Raw genomic sequence first — 20,803 nt, 5'->3', positions numbered from 1 at the left:
GGGGCATCAGCATACCAGATTTTAGTCTGTACTACAAAGCCATAGTGCTCAAGACAGCATGGTACTGGCACCAAAACAGAGACATAGACACTTGGAATCGAATTGAACACCAAGAAATGAAACTGACATCTTACAACCACCTAATCTTTGATAAACCAAACAAGAACATACCTTGGGGGAAAGACTCCCTATTCAATAAATGGTGTTGGGAGAACTGGATGTCTACATGTAAAAGACTGAAACTGGACCCACACCTTTCCCCACTCACAAAAATTGATTCAAGATGGATAAAGGACTTAAACTTAAGGCATGAAACAATAAAAATCCTCCAAGAAAGCATAGGAAAAACACTGGAAGATATTGGCCTGGGGAAAGACTTCATGAAGAAGACTGCCATGGCAATTGCAACAACAACAAAAATAAACAAATGGGACCTCATTAAACTGAAAAGCTTCTGTACAGCTAAGGAGACAATAACCAAAGCAAAGAGACAACCTACACAATGGGAAAGGATATTTGCATATTTTCAATCAGACAAAAGCTTGATAACTAGGATCTATAGAGAACTCAAATTAATCCACATGAAAAAAGCCAACAATCCCTTATATCAATGGGCAACAGACATGAATAGAACTTTCTCTAAAGACGACAGACAAATGGCTAACAAACACATGAAAAAATGTTCATCATCTCTATATATTAGAGAAATGCAAATCAAAACCACCCTGAGATATCATCTAACCCCAGTGAGAATGGCCCACATCACAAAATCTCAAAACTGCAGATGCTGGCGTGGATGTGGAGAGAAGGGAACACTTTTACACTGCTGGTGGGACTGCAAACTAGTACAACCTTTCTGGAAGGAAGTATGGAGAAACCTCAAAGCACTCAAGCTAGACCTCCCATTTGATCCTGCAATCCCATTACTGGGCATCTACCCAGAAGGAAAGAAATCCTTTTATCATAAGGACACTTGTAGTAGACTGTTTATTGCAGCTCAGTTTACAATCGCCAAAATGTGGAAACAGCCTAAATGCCCACCAACCCAGGAATGGATTAACAAGCTGTGGTATATGTATACCATGGAATACTATTCAGCCACTAAAAAAAATGGAGACTTTACATCCTTTGTATTAACCTGGATGGACGTGGAAGACATCATTCTTAGTAAAGCATCACAAGAATGGAGAAGCATGAATCCTATGTACTCAATTTTGATATGAGGACAATTAATGACAATTATGGTTATGGGGGGGGAAACAGAAAGAGGGAAGGAGGGAGGTGGGTTGGGCCTTGGTGTGTGTCACACTTTATGGGGGCAAGACATGATTGCAAGAGGGACTTTACCTAACAATTGCAATCAGTGTAACCTGGCTTATTGTACCCTCAATGAATCCCCAACAATAAAAAAAAAAAAAGAAGAGAAGAAAAAGTTTGAGGACCTCTGGAATGGCCTAGAAAATTCACTTCATTAACCTAAAATTTCATAAACTGAGAGACAGGGACTGTTCTCTGGAAGAAAAATTTATTTTAAGGCATCATGACATAACATAAAATAATAAAACAGTCCATTAAAAAAAATTTTGTGATTTTGATCTTTAAAAGTCCAAATTAGAAAAAGCTTGCAGGGTGGCACCTGTGGCTCAATGAGTAGGGCGCCGGCCCCATATACCAGAGGGTGGCGAGTTTGAGCCCAGCCCTGGCCAAACTGCAACAAAAAAAAATAGCCGGGCATTGTGGCGGGCACCTGTAGTCCCAGCTACTTGGGAAGCTGAGGCAAGAGAGTCGCCTAAGTCCAGGAGTTGGAGGTTGCTGTGAGTTGTGTGATGCCATGGCACTCTACCAAGGGAGATAAAGTGAGACTCTTGTCTCTTAAAAAAAAAAAAAAGAAGAAGAAAGAAAAAGCTTACAGGCACATTTAAAATTTTTTTTTCAAAGGCTAGGCGTAGTGGCTCACGCCTGTAATCTTAGCAGTCTGGGAGGCTGAGGAGGGTGGATTGTTTGAGCTCAGGAGTTCAAGACCAGCCTGACCAAGAGCAAGACACCATTTTTACTTAAAAAAACTAGCCAGGCATTGTAGTGGGCACCTGTAGTCCCAGCTAATCAGGAGGCTGAGGCAAGAGGATCAATTAAGCCCAAGAGTTTGAGGCTGTTGTGAGCTATGACGACGCCACAGTGCTCTACCCAGGGTGACAGAGTGAGGTTCTATCTCAAAAAGGAAGAAGGGAAGAAAGAGAGGAGGGGAGAAAGGGGAAGAGAGGGGAAGGGAACGAAAGGAAAAGGAAGGGAAAGGAAGAGAAGAGGAGGGGATAGGAGGAGAGGGGAGGAAAGGGAAGGGAAGGAAATGGAAGGGGAGGGGAGAAAGAAAAAAGGAAAAGAAAGTCTTTAAAACCCTATTCATTAGGCTCTGAATCTGTGCACAAGACCTGAGCAGATGGACCCACGATGCAGCATCTAGCACAGTATTCAGGTTCCAGAGAAGCCTACACCGAACTGATCCGGATGGACAAGCGTTATCCAGTGTGGACTTTCACAGCCTTTCTTAGTGACCCATTCAGCATAAACAGCTCCATCTTTTGATCATACAAATAGATCAAAATCAGCTCAAGGTAGGAGATCACAGCCATGCATCCTAGTGAAGCAACCTTTAATCCAGATGTCAGCCTAGAACCTCAAAATGCCTTAGCATTGTCAAGATCTCAATCTCCAGTCCATTAACATGTCTCATTTGCCTCCTCCCTTAAATCTCTTCCTGTCATTGTTCTCCAAGTTTATCAGCCACCTCCTGGCTTTGCTTTTTCTGGGCCCATTCAGCATCTCGGCCGTGCCTCCTGATTCTGCTACTGAACATTCCCATGTGTCTACCCAAGGGGACTCCAGCCAGCTGCTGTTTCTGCCCCACGCATAGGCTACAGTGCAAGTGGAGACAATCGTCCCACACAGAATATGCTTTCCAATTCCAGCAAGTATTAGCACTAGATGGAAAAAATTTTTTCCTTGCCCACAGTCAAAAATGTTGACTCTTCAAAACTTTTCCATTCTCTCTGAACTCCCGACTCCCTCCCTGCTACTCTCCCAAGATGATGTCACATCTTCTTCCCAGATGAAGAAGAAGTCACCTCTTGAAGAGACTTCCAGGGTCCTTCACAGCTGCACTTCTGATAATAGGACTTGTCCCCTGCTATTTCCCCACTTTCTCTAAGAAAGGGGCATTCCTTATCTCCCTTTGTAGGGTCTTAATGAAAATTAAGTAAATCAATAAATGTAAAATACCTAGCACAATGCCTGGTGAGCTACAAATATTAGTTCCCTTTCATTCTTCCCTCTACAAACTTAATTCCTCTAGTTTTTATGTTCCTTTTCTGGCCTTTTTTGCCTAATTCTGTTACCTTCTGAGTTCTCAAGGTTTCTACTCTCTTAGCCATCTCTTCTCTTTTCTGTGTTTTTTTTTTTTTTGTTGTTGTTTTTTTTTTTAAACAGCATCTCACTCTGTTGCCCTGTGTAGAGTGCTCTAGTATTATAACTCACAGCAACCTCACATTATTGGGCTCCAGAAATCCTCTTGCCCTCAGCTTCCCAAGTAGCTGGGACTACAGGTGCCTGGCATTATATCCGGCTAATTTTTCTATTTTTAATAGAGACAGCGGAAGGTGGGGGTCTCCCTCTTGCTCAGGCTGGTCTCAAACTCCTGACCTCAAACAATCCACCCACCTCAGCCTCCCAAAATGCTAAGAGTCCAGGCGTGAACCACCAAGCCCAGCTCTTTTCCGTATCTTCCATCTCCCTTTTTCCATCGACTTCCCACTTATTGATAAACATATTCAAAACAATCTCTCTTTTTCTATGTAGGTATTTCTCATTTGTTGATAAACATTGATTTCCCTCTTTTGAAAACTCGTATTTCATTCTTCTTTTCCCTTGTAAGTTGTCATTACATTTTCTTCTTTTCTTTCACGTATTAATTTTGACCCCAAACTCTATTACCTTCAACTCTGAGCTCTATGCAATGGTCCTCTTTCCCCTGCCCCCACCCCCACCCCATTCCTCTGCAACTTCATTGAAAACTATTTTTGCTAAATTTACAAATGATCCTTTACAGCTGTACTACAATAACCTCTTTTTAATCTTTATCCTGCTGAAATTTCTACCTCGTTGCCTTATGTTTCAACTCCTCGTTTTTGGTACTTTATATGTCAAGGTATGGCCACTGGCCTAGCTCGGATACCATTAAGCTAGAGCATTGATGAGATCTAGAGCTCCTCTCCTTTCTTCCTTTAGCCTACACCATTCACCTGCCACCAAATTTTGATGCCTTTTTTTTTTTTTTTTTAAGAGACAGAGTCTCACTTTATCCCCCTCAGTAGAGTGCTGTGGCGTCACAGCTCATGGCAACCTCTACTTCTTGGGCTTGGGCGGATTCTCTTGCCTCAGCCCCCTGAGTAGCTGGGACTACAGGTGCCCGCCCCAACGCCTGGCTCTTTTTTGTGGCAGTTTGGCCAGGGTCGAGTTCAAACCCGCCACCCTTGGTATATGGGGCCAGCACCCTACTCACTGAGCCATAGGTGCTGCCCCTTGATGACTCTTTTCTTAAACTGTTAAATCTAGATTTAGATTAGACACTTTCTAATCTTTCTTGCAGGCGTTCAAACTCCATCAAATCTCACATGGACCACTCAACAGCCACTTCATAGCATCTCGGCATAACTTCAGACTCTGTCTGTTTCTGTTCCTCTTCCACACTGCTTCTAAGTTATCTTCTGAAAAAATTATCTGCTCTTCTTACCCTCCTGCTGAAAAATGCCTTTTGCCTCTGTTAAATACATGTTGTATACTGGATCTTCATGAACTGACTCCGATCTACTGCACCAGCCTTGTCCCCCCTGCCTCATGGTCTGACTACATAATCTCTTCATAAACATATCAAACACCGCACAACCCCATGGCTCAGTGAGACTGTTTCAAAAAGGAAAAAAAAGTTCATATAAATACATTAAAAAAATTAACTTCTTCTGGCTTCTTAGAATCGCTTGGCCTTTTCTGCTCACTGCTCTGGATTTGGTGTCCCTGTGGCACCTTATTCTTGCCTCTTCGCTGTCATTAACAAGGTGCCTTTGACTCTTTTACTTTATGTTCACCTTGCTTACTGGATCCTGAGCTCTTTGAAGAAAGAACTGTGTCCCTTCCATTCTGTATCCCTAAGCCTGACCCAATTTCTTACTTAAGAAATGTCTACTAGAAGAACATAAAGAGAGGATATGGTGAAAATATGACAAGAATCAACAAGAACAGAATAAAATTGGGGTAAGAACACAATACACTCTGTCCAGAATTGGTAGAGATGAGATAGTCTAGTCGAAAAGGACACAAGGTTACATCACTAGTGCTCTAAAAAACCTAGATCCCATGCCATTGACCCATTACCTCCCACTGCCCAAGGAGGAATAAACTCCACAACAAGTGAAAATGTTTGTATTCTTCTCTTTTCTATTTCATTTTTCTTGGGATCACTTTTCATCCTCTGCTAAGATCAGTTGCCCAGACTTGATCACACTCCCATCATTTCAGTGCCCTGATACAGGGTAGCCCAAGGGCTCCACACCTAAATTAAATTTGGCTGTTGCTAAGAGATACCGGGCTTCAGACAGAAAAGTCAAAACCTAACATTGGCAATAACATTGGCAACTAACTCAGGTCCACGAGGCATACAGTTGTCTTAAATAAATTATACTTCGGGAGAAAGAAGAATAGGTAAAATTATATTTTAAACCTAATTTATAAGTCTTCTCGCTATCACGGCCATGTTATCTCTTCTGCCTGAAAATAAATACAGAAAAAATCCCTGCTGTTCCTGCTCACTTGTTCCTGCTTTTCGATAAGCCACAACGTATCATTTGGCTACAGTTGATCTAACTACTAAATAAAGCCATCAGCACAGCTCATTTACCTGGGTTTATACTTTCTCAGACAAAGAGCAGAAAGCTTGTGCATGGAAAAGACAGGCCAGGACCAGAAGTTAGCATTCTCTATTGATTGCTGCCAGCTGAGTTCAAATGCAGAGCATGGCCCCAGCCAAGATGAAGAAAGTCTTCAAAAAACCAATTGATAGAGGCTTGCATCCTAAGAGACTTGCCTTAGCTCTCTTTCAGAACTCTCCCTTACGTTTTGCTATCATTTCTTTGCCTTACAGAAATGCATTTAACCACTAGTACAGCCAAGGAGGATGTAAGAAAGGGGAAAGAGGAGCAACTGTAAGGAAAGGAGGGAATATTATCATCATAATAGAGGAGGAACCATCATGCCCACTTTCATGCAGTATTTTCTTTGACTTAAACAGTAAGAGAACTTGGCAGTGGTTAGTATACCAAAACCTAAAAGAAAGGCAGTAGGTCTTAAGAAAATCAATATAGGCTGTTCTAAATTTCTTTAATTAGGTTTGCCAAGGTAGCCGTATTTTTGGGAATCCCTTTGTATACCAACTGCAAGGAAGAGCTCGTATAGCCCACCTGTAGAGGCAGAGAACTAATAGCAAAGGATGGAGAAAGCTGTGAGAAAAAGCACTCAAGGAAAAGTCAGGGTGTCACCCACAAGGAAAGCGTAGTGTGAAAAATCATAGTCTTTAGAAATAGAACACTGGGGGCCAGCCACAGGCTTACGCCTGTCATCCTAGCACTCTGAGAGGCCAAGCTGAGTGGATCGCCTGAGCTCAGGAGTTTGAGACCAGCCTGACCAAGAGCAAGACCCCATCACTACTAAAAATAGACAAAACCAGCAGCATGTCGTGGCAGGCACCTGTAGTCACAGCTACTCAGGAGGCTGAAGCCAGAGGGTCTCTTGAGCCCAGGAGTTTGAGGTTGCTGTGAACTATGATGCCACAACACTCTACCCAGGGCAGCAGTTCTTTTATTTATCTCAAAAATAAAATAACATAAAATTGAAAAAATAAAGATAGAAGGCCAGGCACAGTGGCACATGCCTGTAATCCTAGCACTCTGGGAGGCTGAGGAGGGTGGATTGCCTCAGCAAAAGCAAGACCCCATCTCTACTAAAAATAGAAAAACTGAGGCAAGAGGACCACTTGAGCCCAAGAGTTGGAGGATGCTGTGAGCTATGATGCCACAGCACTCTACCTAGGCTGATAGCTTGAGACTCTGTCTCAAAAATAAATAAATAAATAAATAAATAGAACATTGGTTTGAGTCTTGTCTCTACTACTTACTGCCAAAATGATCTTGGGCACTGTCTTTATGCCTTAGTTTCTGCATCTATAATAGTAATTTGTTATGTGTAAGATTTTCATGATCATTAAATAAAACAACAGAAGAGCTCCATGAGTGATAACCCATGATACAAATGGCATTTGAGTAGTCACAAAATATTACTAATAACAGGGAAGCATTCAGAGGTGCTTTTGTTCTTGGGCCACACTCATGAGATGGCTGTGTCATCCTCATCAAAAAAATGGAAATTTTGGGATACAGACTTTGTATTAGCTCCCTACTTCCAAACAAATTGAGCAACTCATTTTGCAAATATGTTTTTAAAAAGACTTGAACCTACGAGGCTTAAGGCCCAAGTATAGAAAGAAGTCTGGGGAAAACATATGACAAAGAAGAAATGGGGACAGTCACTTTAAGATTTGTGGGATTGGCATTGCCACTCAACTCTGAGCATGGTTGAGCTGGGAGCTCTGAGTGACAAGAGACTTATATCTGGGAGGTCACACTTTGAACTTGACGGTAGTAAAGGAAGTCCTGGCTGAGGTTCATTTTTTTTCTCTTTCTTCCCCGAAATGCATAAAAAGACTCATTGGTTTCAAAGCCACATCAGGAGAACTGTCTGAAGCGGATAGCCAAGAAGACAGAACACCAAGAGAAAATGCACGCAGATACTGATTAGAGGTGGTAAAGGAAACTGGCTTGTGCTCTCCCCTCAATGGATTGTCAATCCTGCATTTCTGCGGGTCTTTGAACACACATCCATATGGCTCTGTCGATGTTCTCAGTCGCTCCCTGCGTCAGAGACGAAGGTACCTTTTTATAGTCACTGTAGGGAACAGTGTCTGGCTAGTAAGCCTGTTTCATTCTGCAGAGAAAGATCAGCCTCTACAAGCCTAGCTGGCAGAAGAGTTCCTTTCTGAGTTGAACTATTCCATCCATCACTCCCTTTGAAGTCAGAACTGACTCAACAGCACTCTTTATTGCAATCTAGTCTAGATACTGGACAAGTCAAAATAATATTTAAGAGGTTAATAGCTGGGGAATTATATAAACCTTTAATGTAGAAGGGAAAAATAGCTCATAAATGCTCTAGTAAACACGAATGTGCACAGCAGCAAGAAGGCTGTTGAATAGTCTTACAGTTTCAGTCTGATTAATTGGTCCCCTTAGCACACAATGTTGGGTTTGTTTGTTTTTTTCCCTCTAAAAGAATGGTTATATGCAAAGGGGCATGCATTTAATTGCTACAAAATCTCCTGGGACTCAGGGAGTCAGGCCATGTCTAAAACAATAAAATATTATCTGCTTTGTACATCATTATTCTAGCCGCCTAACACCATCACACCAGCAAAGCGCAGATGAGCTTTCCTGATCAAGCCAACAAATCGGGTGAGTGCCCTCATTCTGAGCAAAGCTTCCACTCCAGGCAAGTTCAGCCAAAGTGAGCCATTTTTTTGCCACCAATGAGATCTCCTAGGAGAACTGAACCAAGAAAACTCACAAAGACAGGAATCAAATCCAGTGCCAAAAAATAAATAAATAAATAAATAAAGAGCACGAGAGGGAAATACTATATGAGGGGGAAATGCTAAGCTCCACCAGAACGCAGTGAACCGGGGTTCTTCCTGCTAACAACCCCAAGCAAGTCAGGGAACAAAGCCATTCTTGGAGGCAGTTATCAAAGCCCAGGCTTCATGCCTGCACTCTCTCGAGGATGCCTTCTTATCTGATTAAATGGAATATTATGCTAAATATTCAGCCACCCCGGCACTGGCTGTGTGGGTGGGCTGGATAAAATCTTCATGAAAACGCCATTGCGGGGTCATTTGTTTAATTTCAATTCTGCAAAATGTAAAAATAGAACGAGTTGCCGGGAGGGGCTGAGGCTTGACAGCTTCAATGAGAAGCCTCCAAAGCAGAAAAACCTCGCTGTTCCGCGGGCTTGCCCGCTTTCTCCCTCTGCCAGAGGAAAAGGGGGAAGAGAGAAAATCCGAAAGCCAGGTGCTGCTTTTACTTCTGCTCTTTTCCCCTCTTTGCCCTTTTTTTTTGCACTTTATCCGTGCATTTCCCGCTGGTTCCATCTGTTTCCTCTCCCTCCTCCTGCTCGGCTGGCTTCCTTTCTCTGCCACCGGCCCTCCCCGCCTTCAGCATCTCTCTGTCATTTCTTGCTGTCTTCTTCCTGGGGACCGGTTCCCCTCCTCCCCCTTCTGGGGCAGCCTATCTCCAAGCCTGCTGCGCCTCCCAAACTTTTCTAGGAAATGCTCTGCCCCCACCCATCCCCCTCTCTCTACTTCCTCCCTCCTCTCCAAGTTCCGACACAGAGATGTCTAGAAAGATGGGAACTCAGAGATCACCAAGATCAAACAGCCGGTGAGCTGCAAGGGGCTGCCTTCTTCACCCTCCCCTATTAGATAAATATGCTTATTATTTGGGGAGCTCAGCAACTCGTGGTAGAGTGAGGGGAGCATGTAGGTAGTCTATCACTGGTCTCATGTTCTGTACAAGTTTTATTTTTTTATTTTTTATTTATGTATTTATTTTTTTTGAAGAAAACTTTTTTTTTTTATTGTTGGGGATTCATTGAGACAAGTTTTATTTTATAAAGAGTTTTTTTTAAATAAATGCTCAAATTGCTCTGTCCAGTTCTGATTGTTGAAGCCCTTGGCTCCCTCCAAATTAGCCGTGTGCCAATCTTCCAAACTTGGCTCAGGAAGGAAACACTTCTCTTTGACCAGAGGCTCCCTGGCTACTCCAAAAGCCCATGAGGGTGCTGAGTGGGGAGAGACGCTTCTTGCTGAGTGGGGAGAGACGCTTCCTGCTTTCTACCTGTTAAGGTCTCAGAAAGGTCTCTCTATTTGATCAAGTTTCAGATGAAAGGATTCTGGTTGTTTCAAGCCTGTTAATACAACTGATGAAACCTACTCCGTTTAGCTCCTTCAGTATGACTAGAATGAATGAGTTCTTTGCCAGTGGTGCCTGTGAACAATAGGGGATATCCTTCCCCTAGGGGCGACCACCAGGAACTTTCTCTCTGAAGACAAAACATCACTGTTGGTTTGAGGAAAGGCTAAGCAAAAAGGAATTTAACAGAACACTAAGTCACAGATTCATCAAAGTCAACCTATTCAAGAAAAGTGCTTAAATCTCTGTGTTTACAGCTATCTTACGCTTCTGCTGCCACGTTGTCCCCCCATCTAACAAACTCTAGTTTCACACACCCCATTGAAGCGTCAATAGATCCTAATGAGAGCATGGGTCTACTTAGGATCTCATTTCCTTTCCTCTTTCCCTCCTTCTTGGCTGTAACTCTGTTTCCACATCTTCTGCTGGTTATTGGCAAGGTCTGTTCATTCTGCAGATGTGTACAAAGCAGAACAGATTTTGGGGCATGCCTTAGAAGCTAGAGCCTCCTATCCGTGAAAACAAAGCGGCAAAAAGATACGTGCAGTTCTCCTGCTTTGTGCATGGTGGGACACTGGATCAAATTAAGGAGCTAACGCTTTCCTTTTGCTAATGCTTCCAAGAGTGACCGTGCCCAGGCAGAAAAAGAAATGTGGTTCCCCATGTACCAGTCCACAAGGTGAAAAAGAAAAGATCCCGATCGAGCTGAAAGATCCATGACAACAAACCTGACCACTTCCACTGGGCAAGAGGAATGGGTGATAACTCACAGCAGAACTGTAAATAGCAGCCCAAAGCTACAAACACCGAAAACTACATGTGGCCTGTGAGGAAGCTGCAGAGGGTGGGAACAGAGCAGTGGAGACACCTCTGGATGCAGCTACAGCCCTGGGGCTGGTGATTTCAGTGACAAGCATACATATTGCAGATGAGCCAACAGCAAGTGAATCTGCAAGGATACCAAGTGACTGCTAGGGCCCAAAGCAAAGGCTGGAAGGTGCTGGCAGAGACCAAAGCAATCTCCTTATAGAGATGTGATTTCATTCGAGGTCTCTGATCTTTGAACACAGGTGGCCAAGCAGCCAAATAAGGCCCTCGCTTTTGTTGTCAATGTCAAATTGGCACCCCCAGTTTGGTTGGATCAGTTGCATTGAACGTTTTCTTTTCAACACTAACAACAAAGCCCAACCCCAGATTTTTCAAACCAAACAGCTTCTGAGCATGGACAGGGGAAAACTAGAACTTCCACATGCCCTTCTGAGACCCTGGGTCTCTTGAACACCAGGATGACCAGTGGAGCTCTTCATCCAAGTTGCCAAGTTGAGGACAAGATGTTCTGACAAAGTTACAAAGTAAATAAGCCAATGAAGGGGGGCTTTGGGTAAACACTGGTGACCTCACTGTACATCATCAAAGGTGGTCAGTTTAAGTTCTGCTATGCAATAAAGGTGACGTGGATGGAGACATCGGTATGAGCAAGAGACATGATCTTTGAGTTAGGGACAAAGGCGGGAGGCAGAGCTGAATAAAAGGAATAAGTATTAACTTCACTCTTAGAACAAAACTGAACTGAATACGCTACATGCCCACACTTTGCCCTTCCTCCTAAATGCTAGTCAATGAGACAGAGAGAAAGAGATGTGTGTTACTCTAGAAAGTGGGATTGTCTTTGACAATGCCTCTTCCACAATGAGCCTCTATATCAAAATAGGGGTAAAGAAGGACCTTAGGGTGAGGGGTATAAATGTGACATTTTAAACTTGTTTCCAATATTCAGTTTCCAAGATTCAAAGAGATAGCCCCAGCTGAGATTAGCCCCTCCTGAAAGGCACTCAGCTAGAAGACTCCTCATTTATAAAACACTGTCTCTAGCTCCGAAAGGCGATGTGTCCATGTAGGTGTTGGTAGAGGAGGCAGCTTACCCCCTGCACAAATTATTTTGTCCTCGCCTAGAGTGGTGGGAGTTTTACATCTGCTGCTCTCATGAAAACATTTTATTATTTTCTCATAAGCCTTTACAAAAATTATTATTTCCTTGGGGAAAAAAAATCTAGGGATCTTCCAAGCATATGGGATATGTACAATACTCCCCCACTTGTCTTCCCTACTGGGCCTGAGGCCTCCCCTCAAAATTGCTCCAGGTCCCCCAGAAATCAGAAGCTGGGTATCCCCCAACTGCTTATTCACATATTACCTTGGAGCATAAGTACCTTGCTAAGGAACTTTTCGAGGAATGAAATTCCTCCAGGTTTGAGGTTGGCTGATGTTTGCAAACAAGTTGGGCTCTACCAACTTCATTCTCCATCTACTCCACCTGAGTAACTTGGTTTCCCTTGGAATGGGCATTCCTAGGTCAAAACCAGCAGTTCCTCCAATTGCCCAACCTCTCACCTCCACCCTAGGAGGAAATCAGAAAAAGCAGGGCCTTGCCCTCATCTCACTGGGTACCCCATAACGCACACTTTGCCTTTTTGCCAAATCTTGTCCTTCTACCATGCAAGCGAAATAGGTATAAGATTGAGGGGTAGCTAGGCGGGGTGATGGAATAATCGGCCAGATCAAGGGGGGCCGATGCAGCTCAAACTTTTGCCAGCATGGTGGGCAGAAGCAGATGCCATCATGTCCCCAATCCAGCCCTCACCCCCTGCTCTGTGCACATCTCCAGTACTGAATGAAAAAAGAAGCCAGCTTCACAACCTCCAGAGACCCAGGAAGGAGGCAGTGTGTCCCAGTGATTCACCGGGGGAACCAACTCTCAGGTGTGGGACCCACAGCCAGGCCACAATCCATGTTAATAGCTTTATGCTGCTCCCTGGTAACTTTGATGTTTCCCTCAGAAAATCCGGATGAGAAAAAAATAGCGCCCCAACCCCCAACCCCACGTTTCCACAGCCTCCAGTTCCACCGAGATCCCCCATCCTCACCCCAGCATCCAGGTGTATCCTCGGAAGACTCCGGAAGGTCACCAAGTTCTTACCCGGGTCCGCTGGGAGAGGCGCTCATGTGGCCGCACGGTGCGGGCGCGCCGGCGGTCAGCGGGGCTCAGGACGCACCAGCTGCGGCTCCTGCTCACCGCGTCTCCCGCGAGCCAGTCCCAGGGGGAGGCGGGGAGGGGCCGCGGAGTCGGGGGACACTCGAGCCGGAGCGGCCGGGCGGGAAAGCCCAGGTCCGGGGCGCGGGGCACCCGGCGCTGGACCGCTGTCTGCGCCCAGGCGGGTCGAGCGGGGCCCGGGGCGGGAGGAAGCGGAGCTCCCCCGCTCTCCGTGGGCGCAGAGGCTCCCACCGTCTCCGCGGCTAGGTGCTACGGCATCGCCTTCCCTCTTTCTATATATACACTGGCCCCTCCCTGAGCATCTACGCTGCTCGCAGCGCTGTCCCCGACTCTACCTCTGTGGTTTCCGCTCCCGTCTCCCGCCGGCCTCGGTCCCTTCTCTCCGCACAAATTCCCCCCGTCTCCTCGCTCTGTCTTTCTCTTCCCCTCACCCTCCCTCTCTGGGTGAAGCCTGCCGCCCGGGTTCTCCCGGTATTGCCTCACTACAACATTTAGCACTGCAGTGTAACTCGGGGACACACACAGCCAGACAGTCCCTTTAAAGCCAGCCTTTAAAATCAGACCATCAAGTTTAGTGCGGAAACCAAAGCCAGAAGCGCCTCTGCCTTGCAGCTAGGAGGAGGTATTAGCCCATCTGGAAACCAGATTGCCATGTTTCCCAAAAACCTATGGAAAAGGGTGTAGGGAAGGCGAATGGCGTGGATTAACAGGAGTCCACAGGTGACGTGCAGGAGTTCAGGATGAGGAAGATTTCAAACTGGGGAGCGTGGCAATCAGGGCCCTGCAGAACACCTGGTTCAAAGTCATCACGTTTAAAGGTCTCATTTTGCAGACGAGAAAACGGAAGCTCAGAGAGGTTCACTGGCTGCCTGGGATCACACAGCTAGGAAAGTGAGAGCCGAGTTGCCCATACAGAAGAGAACACAGCTGTCTGGGACTCTGTCAGTGTCAGGTGGCCCAGGTGCTACTACACAGAGTTGTCAGTCACCACACCAAGTGACCATATCTCTGGGAGGTCACCTGGAGCTCATGAAGAAGATACAACCAGCCAGTTTACAAATTAACACTCCACTTTTACCAGAACCACTTCTAAGCCCTCTCTTCTTCCAGGAAGACTGTGAAAAATGAAAAGCGCCCAAGACACAGCCGGTGTTGATTTGAAGCCTCTGTTCTGAAGACTCGAAAGGGTGAAATGACAAATCTTTCTTCACTGCCATCTTTCAGAGACCCAGCTGACAGGATCTGCTTTCTAAAACCTCCAATTTCCACTTCATATTTTCCTCTCCTGTCTCCATCCTATCCGATACAGATTTTTTTTTTTTTTTTGTAGAGACAGAGTCTCACTTTATGGTCCTCGGTAGAGTGCCGTGGCCTCACACAGCTCACAGCAACCTCCAACTCCTGGAGCTAAGCAATTCTCTTGCCTCAGCCTCCCGAGTAGCTGGGACTACAGGTGCCCGCCACAACGCCCGGCTATTTTTTGGTTGCAGTTTGGCCGGGGCCGAGTTTGAACCCGCCACCCTCGGTATCGGTATATGGGGCCGGCGCCTTACCGACTGAGCCACAGGCACCGCCCCCGATACAGATATTTTTATATTACCCACAAAAGAGAAAACAGTTTCCCCATTTGATTCTTACACCTACACTAAAATACTACCTGGCGGTCAGGGCTTATAAATTGAAAGGGCTTTTGCACTGGAAAACCACCTAGTGGGGAGGGGTCATCGCATTAATTCCCCTTTCCCAGAAGATTCTATTATTCCTGGCTGACTGTTCTCATTCACAAATGTTCTTTACACAGGCATTTCACCAGACTGCCCTGGAACTGCTTCTCAGGGCAATGAATGGTATTTGGCACCCTCCACAGTTCTTTTCTGCTAGGTGATATCCAATATTTTTCATGACCTTTATACACTCTCCTGTGGGAAGTTATGAGAACCTAACCTACAACTACGTGCACTCAGGTAACTCGGAGAATATGAAACCTTCCCTGCGGTTATGCTACAAATCAAGGATTCCTTTGTCAGATGTGGTCTTTGAGAAACAGATGGCAGAATAAGAGTTTGAACTCTGGGGCTGAAAATGAGAAAGTTGACCCCTTTAATCTGCAGGCCTCCTTCTTGCTCCACAAAGCTGGAGCTACGTCCATAGGATGTGACGAAAGATCGCAACACACGGAAAGCACTTTCTTAGATTCTGGAAATTTAAAATGAAAACATCCCAGGGGTACTAGTTCCAACCTCTTCGTCTCAGTCACTAAAAGTGTGATCCCAAGCAATTAGCTTAACCTTTCTAAGCTTCATAAGGTTGCGAAGATTAATATAACATCTATAAATTATCTTGCATGTAAGTGGTAAATAGATGCGAATAATCTTCTTTCTCTAGCTAAATTGCTCAATATTTATCTTTACCTGGAAACATTTCCCCCTACATCTCATTCATTCTTCACTTCAGATCCTCTTATACCAATTTTCCATTTAAATGTGTTTATATCTTTTTCACATTCCTCCTTTCATTTGGTAAACACTTATTACATGCTTAGTCTGTGAGGCCAGGCACTGTATTCTTCTGTAACCATATAGGTATTTCTTTTATGGAATTTCAAATTTCTAGAATCTAGGAATGTATTCTAAGTTTTCATCATGTCCTATGGGTGTAGCCATAGTCATAGATTTATTGAGCCAGGAGGAGGCCTGGAGATGATATAGCTCAACTTTCTCATTTTATAGCCCAGAGAGTAATTGACTCATACACATTAATAAAGTGGGAAGTGTGGTGGCCTCTGGTCTCCTTTTCCAGTGTTCTTTGCACAACATAAACATTCTTTGAATCTCTTCCATAGGACTAGTGTCAAAATTAAGAGATGGCATTTCAACAAAGTGTCCTATGGCTCAACAAAGTGAGCTTGGGGGACAATGAATTAAGCAAAATAAATGACCTACATTTCATTTTGTTTGGTTTTGTTGTTGTTTTTTATTGCAAAACTTTGAAGAGACTTTATTATATTTTTAAGCGTTGTGGATTTCCAAGAGAAGGATATACCATATCTCAGTTATTAAACACATCCCATCAAGAAATTCTTTCCTGTAGTCATCTTGGGGAACTAATTATCTAAGACACTATGCTACATTTTGGAAATGCAACCAACTGATGTGACTGCCCAGCTTGTGTGACCCCCTCCCCCACCCCAGAGAGAAGGCTAACATTAACTCATCCTAGGCATTGGGTGAGTCCTAGTTCTAGATCTAGAATCATGAGGTGGATGCAGCCTCAGATGGAAGGGTATTAATCTCATCTTATTTCTCACTAGCTGTGGGAACTGGGAAAGTCGCTTAACCCCGTAAGCTTCAATTTTTTCATTTGTAAAATGAACATAATCACACCAGATGAAAATATTATTGTACTTGAACCTCTGGTACAGTGTTAACACCCCCAAACTCTAGTAGTATCATCAAGAGTGGTAATAGCAGTAGTCATAACACAGAGTTGTCAACATACAGCTTGGTGGAACAGCAGTTGTGCTGAATCCAATAGCTCAGGGGATGCAGAATGCTGAAAGTCAGTCCTTCTCTTTCCATTGTCCCCCTGCAGTATTAAACCTGTCACAGTCAACCCAACAAATGCTCTGTTGTCCCAGAGCTGGGAGAAAGTGAGTAATAGATACTTTGAGTATGTTCATAGGTACCTCAGTAGCAGATACTTTGGGGGTAAGCTCAGAAACAAACAACAGAGGATATTTTAATTATTCATATAATTTAAAAAGCTTACTTTAATTGAGCAACTACTATACACCAGGCATTGGTGATGTAATGAATGATTGCATGATGTCATTATCTCTCTGTAGCTATATCCATATCTTTATCTATCTATAGCTATGTCTATCTAGGTCTGTCAATACTCCTTATAGCACTTGTAGAGGGAGCCATTTAGATCCCTGTCTTGAAAATTTTAAAAACTGAGAATTCAGAAAATTTATGGAGAGGACAAATTAGTCCAATGACAGAATGAACTACCAGCTTCCCTGTAGTGGCAGCCATTCCAATCTTAGGGGAATGCAGGCATCGTTGTGTATAAGAACACTTGATGGGACGTGGTAGGGGCTGGGGATGTTTCTTTCTGGGAAATTGTGGAACAGATGTTAATTAATGCCCAATTAAGTAAGAAATGGAGCCGAGAAAATGACTTTCTCAGCTGTCTACCCCAAGGTCCCACTCACTGGATTCTGTGCCTGTCAGTTTACAGTACGTGAAGGATCTAGGACTCCCATTGGTCTGATTAGGAGATCAGAGAGGGCACTTTGCATAAACAGAGAGATAAAGACGTAATTTTCTTCCTACTGCTAACAGAGAACCAGGCATATGCAATCAGAACAGCGAATCAACACTTCCCCCGTCCTTCTCATTCTGACCCAAAATATCCATTTTGGGTCCTCCACACTACTTCGCCCTTCATCCCCAGCAAGGAAACCACCCTATCTAAGGTGAAAACGTGGCTTCTTCCAAACTATAATTAACCGCAGTTTACTCTTCCCAGGCCCTTCCCAGTGAGGTGAAGTTCATCACCAAGCGCCTTTTGGTAGCAACCTTAGGGTAAGAACAGGGCTGACATTACCCATCCCGGGAGGTCAGAACGCCACTCTACACATAAAACACAACTGAGCTATTTTTGTCAAGAGGATTTGAAGGGAAACACAACTAACAAGAGAGAAAGGGCAAGAAGGAAGAAAAAGCAAAGCTTTGTGATTTCCCTTGGCAAAATATAACAAGAAACTTCTTTGATAAAAAGGACACCTTCACAGCTGAGATTGGCAAGGACCAAACCATTTGGAAGAGTATGTTCTCTCATCAGAGGAATCTTCTATTGGGTTTTGCCTTTCCAGAAACACCTGCTGTGTGTGGGCGGCGCCTGTGGCTCAGAGAGTAGGGCCCTGACTCCATATACCGAGGATGGTGGGTTCAAACCCGGCCCTGGCCAAACTGCAGCAAAAAATAGCCGGGTCTTGTGGACACCTGTGGTCCCAGCTACTCAGGAGGCTGAGGCAAGAGAATTGCCTAAGCCCAAGAGGTTGCTGTGAGCTGTGACGCAGGGCGACAAAGTGAGACTCTGTCTCTAAAAAAAAAAAGAGAGAGAAATACCTGCTGTGTGGATGTATTAAAGGGCTGGGTAGGGAATGAATAAAACCTTATTATTTATAATAATTGTTACAACATATCAGTTGTAATTGAGTGCTCTCAATGCAAGATTTCCTATAACCCTCACAATTATCCTGGGAAGTTAGTTTAAACAAAGGCCAAGTAACTTGCCCAAAGCCACACAGTAACAAACAATCATCCCAATATTCTTTCATTTGAGTACTGCATTTCAAACACATTCTTACTGGCTAGCAATCTTCAGAGGCTGATCAAACACTTCTCCTAATTTGGGCATGAGGGAACTGAAGCTCAGAGACCTGTAGTAACTTCAAACAGGTAGAAAATGGCAGAGCAGGTGATGCCTGTGGCTCAAGGAGTAGGGCACTGGCCCCACATACCGGAGGTGGCGGGTTCAAACCCGGTCCCAGCCAAAAACTGCAAAAAAAAAGAAAGAAAGAAAATGGCAGAGCTGGGTCTTTACTAGGCTGCCACTACAACACAAGAGGGATTTCCAGATTCAGGAATCCTGATGCCCTCGTAGGGGGGAGGGGAAACCTGCCCTATTCCCCCAGAGAGTTAAACAACTAAGGCAGATTAATAAGAGAAATGTTTATTTCCAAATACCATGAATGGGGAGAATCATAAGAGTGATTGTTCAATGTCTCAATGATGGTCAGATACCTTTATATGCCTTTTAGAAGGGAGGGGGAATGTGGAGTCCAAGTTCAGCTAGTGGTTGCTAGGGAGGATGAATAGATGGGGAGCAGCTTGACTTGTAAGTTAACTTGAGAACAGGTGTTCCATTTTAAATGATTTGAGCCAGGTCTGCTCCCTTTCTAGGGGAGGACAGGAGGTCAGTTGCCCCTCTTTGATATTTTGATGAGGTCAGCCAGGTTTTATGTAGAGAGAGGGAAAGCTCCTTCCATACGCTTTCTGATCTCAGTAGTCTTTAATTCAAAGAATTCTTTATACAAGGAGTCATGTTTCAGGGTGAAATTTCCACAGCTCCTTCACCCTCAAGCATCAGAAACATGTCAGTCCTTAAAGAATACCCTTGATAAATTCCCATGGCCAAGCCAGTCACTAGAAAGGTCAAATGCAAGGGACCAAAATAAAAAGGAAGAAAAAGCCACAGAAAAATCCCTGGGATTTCCAGCCACGGGACAGTTTCCAGGAGCTGAAATCACACTCCTCCATCTCTCACAGACTTTTAGACCAAGGTTCAGTTTTTCATGTTTGGAAAAGAATAATATAAAATAAAACAACAGCCTACCCTTATGTAGCTCTTACCAATTCCAGGCATTGTTAGAAGTGCTTTACACTTTGCTCATGCTGTGAAGTAGGAACTATGATGATCTTCATTTTGCAGATGAGGAAATGAAACCCAGAGCAGGGACATGATTTGCTGAAAGGTGACACAGTAAGAGCAAACCTAGACCTTAAACCCAGGGAGTCTGAAGCTGGAGTCCAAGTGCCCAAGAGCTCCTGGCTGGATGCTCTGATGAGGTCCCTGAGCATCAGCTGCCAGGGGGGATCAGGGACAGGCTGGGGTCCACCTCTGCATCTGAAGGAGGGGTGCCCTGGGACATTATTCCCCTCCCCCAGGCTGGCTTTTGCCTACAGGCACTTGGCTAGTTCCTTCTCTCCATCTCCCAGCCAGCCTCACCAGCTGCCCCTTGTCAGCCCAGCACAAAGGGAAGCCAGATTGGCTGGGGGGGCTGGTGTTGGGGGTGGGGGGCATGGCGGCCTGCCTGCTCTGTCCCTCTTGCCAAACAGGGACTTCTCTTCCCCTCCTCCTCCTCCTGGGTCCTCCCATCTGGCCTATAGCACTAGCTTATTTGTGCCTGCAAAAGCCTGCTTTCAAGTGAGGGAAATGGGATTCAGTCCCATTAACCTGTCTGTTAATCCTATGGGGGCATTTTCCCTGATTCCTACCTCCTGTGACCCTGCAGGTCTCCGGCAGGCTTTGACAGGAGCTCCCCCCACCCGGCAGAGGGGGCCCTGCCGGGAGCACAGCCACAGAGAGGGATGAGGGCAGCCAGGCCTTCAGAGGGCACATCTGAGCGCAGGAAATTCAGGATAGCTTCTTCCATCCTCTCCCCACTGGTGTAGATAGAGCCCAATGTAGGACCCGCCCAGATAGAACCGTCTCACCCAGGAAGATGTGAATGTACCAATCTTTACCCCTCCAACCCTTTAAATTTCCATCCATCTTAACCCACGTGCTGACTCCTTTCTGGGACTCAGCTTGCTTGCACCTGGGTAGAAATAGAGACCACATTGTCCACACGGAACCCGGACTCTGATTTCTTTTGTTCACATTTCAGTATAATTTTATTTTTGATCTTTGACCTTTCAGGTGTTGAGGTCCACTGTTGAAGAAATAGAGGCAAAGGGACAGGAGTGAGGGACGGGGAGAAGGAGGATTGAGGTGGAGGGTAAATTCCAGCCCTGGACTCAGGAAGCCCATCCTCTTATCCAAAGCTCACCCGGTACAGGCT

At 44.8% G+C, this 20,803-nt stretch overlaps 1 protein-coding gene across 4 annotated transcripts in view; it reads right to left on the bottom strand.

Annotated features, from left to right (window-relative positions):
* GRAMD1B (GRAM domain containing 1B) overlaps positions 1-13,536 on the bottom strand; it is a 263,393-nt gene extending 249,857 nt beyond the window's left edge. For 2 of the 4 annotated variants that reach the window (XM_053594646.1, XM_053594647.1), the window contains exon 1: positions 13,096-13,533. In XM_053594646.1, the coding sequence (XP_053450621.1) occupies positions 13,096-13,121 (26 nt within the window). In that variant the 5' untranslated portion in view covers positions 13,122-13,533. Of the gene's footprint in view, positions 1-13,042; positions 13,065-13,095 lie in introns of those variants that run through there. The other 2 variants (XM_053594643.1, XM_053594648.1) reach the window with 2 other exon arrangements.
* Positions 13,537-20,803: the final 7,267 nt, after the last annotated feature.

This window comes from Nycticebus coucang, chromosome 6 (genome assembly GCF_027406575.1).
Source record: "Nycticebus coucang isolate mNycCou1 chromosome 6, mNycCou1.pri, whole genome shotgun sequence".
Classification (NCBI taxonomy): Eukaryota; Metazoa; Chordata; class Mammalia; order Primates; family Lorisidae; genus Nycticebus; species Nycticebus coucang.
The sequence above is the reverse complement of the archived record's forward strand: the minus strand, read 5'-3'. Positions and strand labels throughout refer to the sequence as shown.